This window comes from Sarcophilus harrisii, chromosome 4 (genome assembly GCF_902635505.1).
Source record: "Sarcophilus harrisii chromosome 4, mSarHar1.11, whole genome shotgun sequence".
NCBI classification, from domain to species: domain Eukaryota; kingdom Metazoa; phylum Chordata; class Mammalia; order Dasyuromorphia; family Dasyuridae; genus Sarcophilus; species Sarcophilus harrisii.
The window spans coordinates 256,677,348-256,689,651 of NC_045429.1; the positions used below are offsets into that span (position 1 = coordinate 256,677,348).

The 12,304-nt window shown below is 33.1% G+C and overlaps 1 protein-coding gene across 2 annotated transcripts in view; it reads left to right on the top strand.

Annotated features, from left to right (window-relative positions):
* The window catches only part of GCLC (glutamate-cysteine ligase catalytic subunit), a 72,211-nt gene that overhangs the window by 53,682 nt on the left and 6,225 nt on the right, over window positions 1-12,304 (top strand). For both annotated transcript variants that reach the window (XM_031964717.1, XM_031964718.1), the window contains exons 7-12: window positions 4,151-4,225; window positions 4,766-4,882; window positions 6,286-6,424; window positions 8,983-9,095; window positions 10,053-10,145; window positions 10,810-10,914. In XM_031964717.1, coding sequence (XP_031820577.1) covers window positions 4,151-4,225; window positions 4,766-4,882; window positions 6,286-6,424; window positions 8,983-9,095; window positions 10,053-10,145; window positions 10,810-10,914 — 642 coding nt within the window. The remainder of the gene's footprint in view (window positions 1-4,150; window positions 4,226-4,765; window positions 4,883-6,285; window positions 6,425-8,982; window positions 9,096-10,052; window positions 10,146-10,809; window positions 10,915-12,304) is intronic.

A 12,304-nucleotide genomic window follows, 5' to 3' on the forward strand; every position in this document is an offset into this window, starting at 1 on the left:
ATTCTCAAATGAAATAAAAATAGGAATATCACATTGAAAGGAACTTCAACCAATGCCTAAAAGACATGACTTTAGCTTTCACTTAAAGACTTTTCATAAAAGGGAACCCACTACCTCTTGAGTACAGAGAGGTTCCCCATTCTACTATTGGGTAGTTCTGTGAGCAAGTTTTTTTATTCTAAACAGTAATTTCTGATTTCTTAGAAGCTTCCTCCTATTGTTCCTAGTTCCTTCAAGCCAACCAGAACAAATGTTTCCTCTTCTAAGTGATGATACCTTAAGTTCTTGAAGATAACAAGTATTGCAGCCTCCCTAAATCATCTTATATCAGAGTTAAATGTTCCTAATAGCCAGTTCTTCTGTGGAATGAACTATAGAGGTCCTTTGCCATCCTGGTTGCTTTGTTCTGCATACGTTTCATCTTAATAATGTCATTTTTAAAATGTGGTGCTCACACTGTATACAATATATTCCAAGTGTCATCAGATTTTGGTAGAAGGCATCAAGATTGTCATCTCGTTTTTCCTGGACTCATCTCATAATGGACCCAAGATTGATTGCATTAGTGATCTTGGCTGCCGTTTTGCATTATTGACACATATTGAGTTTGTATTCCACCAAACACCACTTCCTTTCCTCATACCAATAGGCTATTATCTTCTGTTTCATGAATTACCAAGATCTTTTTGCCTCTAGACTGTTGGTCATCTTTGAATTTAGGGATCCCATCTTCAATGCATTTGCTATTCTTTCCAGCTGGGTCAAATACATATTTGAGCCTGCCATCTATATTTTTATCCAAATTATCAATAAACCAAACAGGACCAAGAATAAGTCTTCAATGTACCTCATTGTACCATTAATGACTTACTCTAGCCATTCATTCAGTGAATTCCTACCTCCAATTGCACTATTATCTAATTTACATCTCTCCATCCACAGAATAGAGACTTTGTCAGAAGTTTTTGCTCTAATCTAAGGAAATTATCTACAATATTTTCTCAAATCTACCTAGCTAGTGACCCTGTCAAAAAAGGAAGTAAGTTTAGACTAGCATGAACTTGCTCTTGTTCCTGAAGATTTTCAGTACCCAAGTATACCCATCTTTTCTAGATATTCACTCTTTTTACTAGTAAGTTCTAGAATTTTCTTAGGAATCAGGCAAGCTTCCTGGCTGAAAAACATTCTATGCTCATGTCTTTAAAAATAATGATTCAGACTTTCTTCATGTCTATAGTGTCTCTCCCTTTCTCAAAAGCAACAAATGTTGGTTATCATTTACATCTGCCAGTTCTTTTAGTGCACTGGAATTTAGTTCTTCTGAACAGGTGACTTGAATTCCTCCTTTGGGGAGTCAGCTCTTTATTAGTTTACTGTTCTGTCCCTTGCTGTTCAAAGGTCATTTTCCTTGACTGAAAAACGGGCAAAATAAGGGTGAGGTAGCTCAGCCTTCTCTGTAGTTGTTTTATGTTCCTTAAGCAACTATTTCTTCTTGGATACTTTCCCTTTCCTCACTATTTCTTTTTTTTTTCTTCAAGAAAAACAATCTTTTTTTTTTTTTTTTTTTTTTTTTTTTGTCCCTGGCTGTTTTTTTTTAAGCAGTTTCAAATTGTTCTGAACTTTTAACACTTTTGACAGTCAGAGCTACGTCATGATCTTGTATTCATTCTTTTACTAAAGGATTTTGCCTCCCATCTTTTGACTTTTTAAAATAAGTAGGACAGTAAAGTATTCTGAACATCTACCTCAGTCTCCTTAGACAACATCTCCTTTTGCTCTTAATGAGGATTGTTTTTCATTGTATTCTCAGAATTTTATCCTTGAGTTTCCCCTGTCCTGTAGGCTGACTTCCTCTGTAAAATCCAGAACCTATATCCTCATAGGAATTCTTTATAAAACTTTTTCCCTCCCACCTCACCCCACCCTCCCCCAATCTAGGATATGAGTCAGACTACATCCAGCTCTCGTTTCCATCTCAGTGACAAATAGAGTCCTTTTCCTTCAAGATTTTTATCATTACCCCTCTGCTAATTAAGTCTCTGTTTTTGGTAAAAATCTGATCTAGAAAAGAATGTTCCATTTTAATTCACCTAACTGTTTAAGGATGTTCTTCTCCTTCGTGTAAATTGAGAAGTTGCTTCCTCTTCTGACTTGGGAGAATGTAAGTGTTCTTGCAAATGTTTCCCCAATTAAAATCCACCATTACTGCTATATCATGTTTCTTTCTGTATTGCACTTTGCAATCTGTGGCCCAGACTTCTGGATATCTCTCTCCCTCCATTTCTCTCTCCATTTCTCCCCCTTTCCCCTCTCCTCTCAGTCAATGGACACTCACCAATATCTAAGCCATTACATTAAAAGTATAAAAATTTGGGTTAAAATAAATTATACATGTTCTCTACTTCCAAGAAAAAGAACTGATATTGTCTGAATACAGACTGAATCATACTGATTACTTTTATTTTTTCTTTCTTCTCTCTCCCCCACCTTTTCCAGGCAATCCAAAATATTCTGTTGAGTTATTCTAGCATTTCTGCCTTAGATCTTCTCTCTGATCTTTTAAACTAAGCTTTCCTTTTGGTTCTTGGGCCTCTTCACATGATTCTGTCTACTTAAGATACAATGCTAATTTGTGCTGCCACTCCCCACCCACCCATCTTTTATTTATCTGGTTCCTTTTAAATAGGGTAGTGTTCTTTCAGTGCAACATAGTGATCCTAGGTCTCATCCCACCAAGTCTCAGTGATTACCAGTAAGATCAAATTTTCTTCCTTGTGCTAGGAGGAAGTCCATGATTGTGTCATGTGTTAAATGACAAGGAGAAGCTTAAAAATGCAGATAGTACAAGAATAAAGAGTCTACTAGAGTCAGCTTGGGAGAGTGTAAAGAATTTAAGAGACCTGGGGTTTTGTCAATTTAAGTGGGTTACTCAATTTCTTCATCTGTAAACTGGCAACAACCAAAGTGGAGTAGGTAGAAGGCATAAAATGGAGAATAATATTAGCTTCTACCCCTCAGGGTTTGTGTATGGATCAAATAAGATAAGATAACTGTAAAATGCCTGGCACACATAGCATTATATAAATTTTCATTGTTATTGTTATTACCATCATCATTATTAAAATAGTTGTAAGGAACATATTAGGTAATAAATACTATGAACAGATACAGAAACTGTGATTTCATTGTTATAAGTTAACTCTTTGAGTGAAGAAACTCTTTTCCTGGATGCAGAACAGTATCTAAAGTGATACCTAATTTTAGAGAATTTGCAGTCTTTTTCCTAGGGCTATACTTGAGTCCCAGTCTTTCTGGCTTTGGAGCCAGCATCTATCCACTATGCCATTGTATGTTGGTCCCTTAATAATTGAAAATAAGTATAACAGTGTGAAATGTTACTATAGATAATATCACTAACTTGGGAAGTCTCAAGACTTATCTTCCAAGAATAAAAAATGATTTACCTTTGGAAGAGGCAGGCATGTATAACCTTCAAATTTCTGCATCTTGAAATTAATGACCTTATGATCATGAAGTAGCTTTTAAAAGACTATCCCAATAGGATACAAAACAAGTTCAGGGATTCAATTATTCCCCCTAAATGAATAAGAATAACCAGTTTGCCTTTGACTAAACTAATTTGTTAATTAAATTAGGGGTAGGAACTGAGGTGGGGGGAGAAAGGATTAATCTGTCTGGGGTGTGTATATGCTTGTGTTTATGCACACATAATATGTGCTTAAAAATGAAATTTTACTGCCTTTTTTATTTCACAGAATCTATACCCTGTAAATATCTTCAAACCCCTTGCAAAACAGAATTTTTCACTGCTAACTAACTAGGAAAAAGATTAGCCTATTGCTAGTGAATATCTTGGCAGAAGAGAATTTTTCTTTGCAACCTAACATGATTGTATTTCTGAAAATTCAACAGACTCTTCAGCTTAAATAAAATGTCAGGTTGTTTATTAGGACGTGGGCACATCTGGTTTTCTATCCAATCTCCTAAGTCATCTTTTAAATTTAAATACTAATTAGTCTCTGATTTTTTGTTTAACCCTATGAAATAACACCATCCCTTACTCTTCCTTCCCTTCATTATGATACCTTGTAGGTTTGAAGATGTTAGTAATATTCTGTTTTCTTAACAGGTGACATTCCAGGCTTGCAGTATATCTGAAGCCAGATACCTTTATGATCAGCTGGCTACTATTTGTCCAATTGTGGTAAGTAGAAAATAGATTTTCCTGAAATGCATTTCTCTGAGTGTACCAAACAGATTTTGCATGGGAAAAACTATTGTCAGTGTATTCTTTGTCCACTCATGACTTCAGTCAAAAACTAAACTTGCATAAATCATATGCAGCCATTAAATCTATATTTAGAGTTAATGGGCTAAGTGAATGGGTAAGAGAAATTTAAAATGGATTGGTGGCACTAAGACTACCTGACTACTGAGTTTTAACTTATCCCATTCTGACACTTTACTTCACTCCATCAATTATAAGAAATATTTCCTTTATAGAAAAATGAGTTTATTTGAATAAAAGCAAAATTATAACCTGTTTGTTTCAAGAATTTGAGGCATCTCAAGTTGTTTTTCCAGGGGAGGGGTAAAGAAAGGATGAGTGGAAAAGTTGGTCAGTTTCAAGGGGGTTGGAAAAGCATCAATCCTGTCTTTTAGCCTTGTTGACAAAAAAAAAAAAAAAAAAAAAAAACAGATCTGCAAAAGCTACATTTTTTTTTTTGTTTTTTTTTGTTTTTAGATGGCTTTGAGTGCTTCATCTCCTTTCTACCGAGGCTATGTGTCAGATATTGATTGTCGCTGGGGAGTAATATCTGCATCTGTAGATGATAGAACTCGGGAGGAGAGAGGATTGGAGGTGTGAAAGCTTTTTTTAATAGCCTATTTAAATTAAGCAGGTAAAATGGGGATATTGTTTAAAGCAATATTCAAAATTTGTTTGAATTTTTCTATCTTGGGTAGCCAATAATATGTCTCCTGTCTTTTTATGGGTTAGAAGCATAGAAATGGCATCTTTGGGCCCTCTGATTTCAAAGTTGACATTGGTCCTAATGGGAAGGAAATGCAAGACTGTCACTAGTGGGTGAAGTTGGAGCTTCCTTCCTTAGTGACAGCAGCCAAAATAACTCCAGAATGATTAAGAGTGGAAAGAAGAGAGGGATATGGTTTCTAATCTTAATAATTTTGTAAAACCTGTACTTGTTTTAGCTATCTACTTAAGGAATTTATCAATTTTAAACACTTATTTATGCTTTGTGTTCTACAAGTCAGTGATCATAGCTTTTTTTTTTTTTTAATCTTAAAAACTTAAAATGTCTTTAGGATGACAGACTATCAGTGCTCTTGTGCGATGCTATTTGTTTTAAGAGAAAAAAACTTTTTTTTCTAAATCTTTGCTATTATAATAAAATACATTTTTATTTTGTTAAATATATTCAATTACATTAAAATATCTTTTAATATTAATTTTTAAAAATTGAGTTCTAATTTCCCTTGAAGCATTCAATATAAAATTGATTATATATATTTTCATCATTATTATTGATGAATACTAACATAGAAGTTTGTGAACTGTATTAGTATGTTTATTAGACAATAACATCATATGTCTAAACTAAATACCTATCAAACAAAGTGAGTAATGAGCATGGTAGTAATTATTCTTTGTGCCAGTAGAACTAGGTTTGGAAGTGAATGGTTGTTATGGGCTTGTTTTGAATTATGATTTGCATTGGAAAGTTATCCTTGCTTCCAAAGTAGGCTTTTTTCCTCCTGATATTTCATAAAAATCATAGAAGCTACTTCATGGGAAGTGTTCTACTTAAAACATCTCAGAAAGCAATAATCTGCCCTTATTTCTTTTCTTTAATTTCGAATAATTTCTAGATTTCATGACTTCGACCATGCATCAAAGAGCTTTTAATTTTTCTTAAGTTTTATTTAATTTGGGTATTTTTAGCTTCATTGTAATTTCTGAATTTACTTCTTCCTTCCCCACTTTGTCCTAGAGAATACCATTTGATACAGATTAGATACAGATCTGTCTTTATCTAAATGACATGTAAAACTCATAATGTAAAACTATACTAACTTCTATTTATCAGAGTAGATGGCATCTTCCTTCACGTTTCGTTTCTACACAGTTGTTCTTCAAAAAATATTGCTATTATCCCTTAAGTTTTAATGTTTCCTTTTTGATTAGGCTATCTTAAAAGTTTTATTTATGTGGCATTATTTATAATAAAATATATTCTATTTTAGCCTTTGAAGAACAACAGCTATAGAATTAGCAAATCTCGATATGATTCGATAGACAGTTATCTCTCTAAATGTGGTGAAAAATACAATGATATTGATTTGACAAAAGATAAAGAAATCTATGAACGCCTATTAAAGGAAGGTAAGTGTTTGCTCCTGGTATTCAAATTTAATGCTCAATTTTTAGCTCTTCAAAACTCATTTTGACCATGTTTCCTAATTGGTTTTTATTAGTAGATTAAAAGTTTGTTAACTCTTAAAAGGTTGCTTGATTGTATGTCTAATACTGGGCATCTATAAAATGCTCTCAATTTTTAAAAATGTTTTTACTTTGAATTTATTATCAATTCCCTCCCAAAAAAACAGAACATTTTCATGTACAAATTAGAACAGAAAAAAAAAAGTTCAAATGTGAAACTATGAATTTCTATTATATTTAGCTTACTTTAAAAAAAAATGCACTTAATAAATTCAGTGTGTAACCCTAAAAGCTGTGTGTCTCTTGTGGTTTTCCTAAAAACTACATTCTTTAGAGGTGTATATTTAGGTCAAGGCTAAATGCACCCACAAGCCCAAGTGGTTAAAAGTTTGCTATCATTTCAGAAGGCAGATCTACAGAACAGGAAACAGAAATTAACCAGTATCAGAAAACAAAATTAAACAAACTATAAATGAATTCCTTCTCAATATCTCCCCCCCCCCCCCCCCCCCCCCCCCCCCAAAAAAAAAAAAAAACCAATCCCAGAACCATACAGATTTCTTAATGAATTCTATCAAACATTCAAAGGACAATTAATTACAACATTACACCAACTGCTTTCAAAGAAAGAAACAAAAAGGAAATTAGAAAATTCCTTCTGTGATACAAATACAGTCTTGATACCTAAACAAAGGATAACTGAAACAGAGAAGGAAAATTGTAGGCTAATATTCCTTATGAATATCGATGCAACCTTCAAATAAAATGTCAATAAGAGACTGTAGCAATTTATCAAAAATTACACACAATAATCAGGTTAATTTTATTCCAAGGAATTCTGGTTTGATCTAGTAATAAGAAAAGTATAAACCTAATAGAACATATTAATAAAAAGAATTGGGGGGGGAGAACCCTCATTATTTCAATAGATGCAGGAAAAAAAAATTTCTTTTTTTTTTTTAATCACTAAAAATGGGAATAAACACACCTTAATATGGTAAACAGTATCTCTTTGAAAATAAGAACTGACATTTTATATCGTGAAGATAAAATAGAGACCTTTCCAATAGGATCAGGGAAAAATCAAGGATGTCCATTATCATCACTGTTATTTAATATAATGCTAGAAATATTAGCTCTGGCAATAAACAACAAAAAGAAATTGAGGAAATAAGCATAAAAAGAAAGGAAATAAAATTATTTGTTGCAGATGGTATAATGACTTAGAGCAAACCAACTAAAAATTATTTAGAAGCAATAATAAGCAAAGTGGCAGGATATGAGATAAATCATTCCTATTTCTATATTGTTTGTAAAACCTAGCAGAAAAGAAAAAGTCTACTCAAAATAATTGCATAATGCATAAAATATTTGAATCTACCTATCAAAAAATCCATGGAAATTAAATGAAAGTAACTGTACCAAAGGGTACAAAGAGTACTCTTAACAGAAATAAACCTAAAAGAACAGAAAAACCTTAATTGCCCCTGAGTAAGATGAGCCAATAAAGTAAAAATGACAGCATTACCTACATTAATTTACTTTTTCAGGGTCATACAGATGGAATTGCCAAAGAGTTACTTTATAGAGCCAGGAAAAAATAACAGAATTCATCTAGAGGAACAAAAGGTCAAGAAACTCACGTAAAATAATGGGAAATAAAGTGGAAAGGCAGGGGCTAGCAGTACTAGTTCTCAAAACTGTTACAAAGCAGTAAACATAAAAAAAAAATTAAATAGTAGCTTAAAAATAGAGATTTGTCAATAGAACAGTTGAGATGTTACAGAGGCAAACAAACCTAGTTAGCCTAATGTTTGATAAGTCTGAAGAACCCTAACTTCTGAGTTGAGTTCAATCTTTAACTAAAACTGTTAGGAAAACTAGAAACCACTTTGGAAAAAAATTAGATACAAATGAGCATCTCACTATATGCCATGAACTTCAAATGAATACATTCCTTAGAGATGCTGAATCAGACATATTTTTGGCCATGGTGTATATGTGGGAAATAGTATTGCTTACTTATACATATTGGTTATAAGGTATGTAATTTTTCACCTGAGATATAGAGTAAGAAGGAAAGGGAATTAAGGGCTTGTGCTACCCTCTAAGAGAGGAAGAAAAGAAATTACAGATAAACAGGAAAGGTTTGAATTTATTAAAAAAAAAAAAAAAAAAAAAAGCAAGCTATACATAATAGAAATTCAGTTTTTTTCAATCTCCATTTCTACAATGTAGGTAGAAATGGTCATTTCATTTGTTGATTCGTGTTCAAAAGAAAAGCAGAAGAGAAGAAATCCCTGATATCAGAAGGAAAACCAGGACAAAGTAGGAACATGGAACAAAGTAGCTCTTTGTAGAAAGAAGCTGTTGTCCCTTCAGTGTATTTTGTCTGAGAATAACTCTCCTTCACACTTGTAGAATTGTCTCGTTCTCTGACTGAGCTGGTAAAGTGAACAGTCTTATTACATATGGAATGAGTTTTGTGTGCTTTTCTGCAGGTATTGACCATCTCCTGGCCCAACATATTGCCCATCTCTTTATTCGAGACCCACTGACGTTGTTTGAGGAAAAGATACACCTAGATGATGCTAATGAATCTGACCACTTTGAGGTATCCTTCTTCCTTCTTAATATGTTTACTTGTACAGGCTTATTTTCTCTTTATGTATTTGCTGTGAGATAGTAAAAGCAACCACATTATTAGGATGACAGCTATTTGTAGTTCATTACAGCAAAGTAAAAGGCTAAGGAATATGAAGTCTGAAATATCCTGGTAAAGGAATTATGGTGCATCTTTGCCACACTTACTAAATTGGTCTGTTACTATTGATGAGATGTTTTCCCCTCATAATTCTTTAGCTGGTAGCAGGTCATTCAGGTTTACTCTGAGTGATCCAATCAGATATTCCACAGGGCAATAATTTTAGGGTTATGATATAACCTTAAGAGTACAGATTTAGCCATCCGTACTAATTAATATATTTATATGGATATATAGGTACAAAGTGTGTGTGTGTGTGTGTGTATCTATATCTATCTGATATTGTATATCAAAGCTGTTTTCATCATGCAACAACTATTAACCACTTATTATGTTGTGTCAGGCACTAGAAGTAGTGAAACAAAATGCAATTCTGCCCTCAAGGAATTACGTTCCACTGGGAGGATGTGATATGTCAACAGATAGACATAAGATATGATCACTTAAGAAAAATGAGAACAAGTGAGGTGACCCTTGAAAAAAAAAAAAAAAGACAAGTTTTCTTAAGAAGCGAAAGCGAGAAGAGAATACATATTGTTCCTGGCATGAGATATTTGTAAAATGAATAAGTAGCATACACATTTAACAACAGTTTCTTCCCATTCTTATATTTTATATACTTCTAGACACCTAGACCCAGGTGTATAGAATGTAGAAAATGTATCGGTGATCTGTCTATTTGGATTAAATAAAGTAGAGCTGGATTGAAGGGTCATCTTAGTGTACTTATCAAAGCAAATTGAATAATTGTGTTTTCTACATAAAATGTTGAGTGCATATTCTGTTTGTCATGTGTTGTTCTTATAGAATATTCAGTCTACAAATTGGCAGACCATGAGATTTAAACCCCCTCCTCCAAATTCGGACATTGGATGGAGAGTAGAATTCCGGCCTATGGAGGTAAGAATGTGTTACCAAGTTACATCAGTGGGAATTCGACACTTGAATATTATCTTGTAGCTAATTTTGGAGATTTAAATAATTTAGCTAGTCAATGTATAATTAAAGTAATTTTTAGAATCTAAAATATCTGGGGTTCTTAATCTAAGAATTTTTAAAAAAAATAATGTTCATAACTATATTTCAGTGTAATTGATTTCCTATGTAATCTTGTGTTTTTTGTTTTTTCATTTAAAGGCATTATTTTGAGAAAGACACTCCCAAGACATGTTTTAAATGTTCTTCAGACCCACATATGGGGTTTTAAGAAATCTGATTGTTACTATTAAGTAGGCCTCACAGCTACAAAATTATGGGTGATTTGTTTTCTAGAGCACAGAATTAGGGATCAGACCTGAGTATCTATTCTGACCCCACTACTTTGGTGTGATTCTAGGTTAGCCAGCTAATACTGTTTTGTTTTTGTTTGTTTCTCATATGGGGAGAATATAATCTACCTGCTTATTCTCAGGATAAAATGAAATGTCATAAAATGCTTTCAAAAGTTAAAAGCACCATGTAAATGTGAGGTAGAATTGTATAAGTTAAGATTATTTTAAAGTGGTCATTTTTGTGTTTGGAGTTTCGTCAAAATGTTTAAACTTGTGGACCTTTTATTGTCTAGGTTCAATTAACAGACTTTGAGAACTCTGCCTATGTGGTGTTTGTTGTCCTGTTAACCAGAGTAATCCTTTCATACAAGTTGGATTTTCTTATTCCTCTGTCAAAGGTAAGAGTGAATTTCTTGATATGTTGATCATAAACTTAAATCCCCCAAGTCTTTGCTTGACAGTTTGTGAAATAAAATATGAGAACTTATAAAAATTGCTTGGGAAAGAAAGTACTTTCCCTTCCTGAATATATAGTTCTCTTGATTAGTACCTTCTGTTCAGTATTTTCTGGCCTGACACTTCATTACTGAAAGATCTTTGAGCAAGAAGTTTTTGATAGATCTCTAAATCAACTTTTTGGAAAGTCTTGGAGTCACAAGAAACCATTCAGATGTGCTTTTTAGAAATATTCTTTTAAGGAGTACCTTTTTTAAAAAATAAAATATAATATAAAAATATTGAAATTTCTTAGTTGGGAAGATGAGAGATATAGATAAGGTATTAGCCATGTCCCTTTAAGAGAAATTTTATTTGAGGAGTTCGTTTATTTCTTAGTATTTTATATTTAATAAACATGAAAATATTTAGACACACAAAACCACATGAACAAGCACAAGTTAATGTTGCTCATACTTGGTAAATGGAGTCTTGAAGTGGGTGGTTATATAGGAAAAATATATAGGAAAAGTGACATTTGTTACAAAATAGTAAGTTGTATTTTAGTAGCTATAATGACTCTAGAAGACCATTTAATAGATATAACACTTCATTTTCAGGGTCAGAACCTTTTTATTGATAGATACTGTTAAAAATTTCTGAGGGTAAAATTTAAAGAAAACTTTAGAATTCGGAAGTGTAATTTTTAGAAGGCAGCTGATGACCATTGGGTCAGATCCTGGAGTCAGACATTAATTAGCTCTGTGATCCTGGGCCTCTGTGATCATTGAACATTTTTTTTAACCTTAGCTGTAACAGGAAAAAAATGAGGATAATTATAGCAACAACCTCCCAGGTTTGAGAACCTCCCAGGTTCAAATGAGAAAATATTTGTAAAAGTGCTTAGAACATAGTAACTACTTAACAGATGCTTTTCCCTTTCCTCTCCTATTACTAACTCATTGTGTGATCTCAGGCAGGTCACTTAATATCAAATTTACCTCAGTTTCCTATAAAAATGAGAAGGTTGAATAGATGATCTCCAAAGTACATACCAGCCCTATTGTTTTAAGGATTATTAGATCCTTAAATATCCTTAAATAGTTATATTTAGAGGCAAGGCAGCATAATATAAATGAGGTGGGGAGTGAGTGATCCAGGAAAACCTGTTCACATCCCTCTTCTGACACATTCTGACTCTGTGATGATAAACAAGTCCCTTATTACCCTCAAACTTCCAAAAGATTAAGTTTCAGAGGAGTTTCCTTGCTTAGCAGTTTCCTCTTACACTTACTATCTCAGGCCCAGGCCCTATTCAGTTGGTACTGTGATGTTAAAATTTGCAGTCAGTGT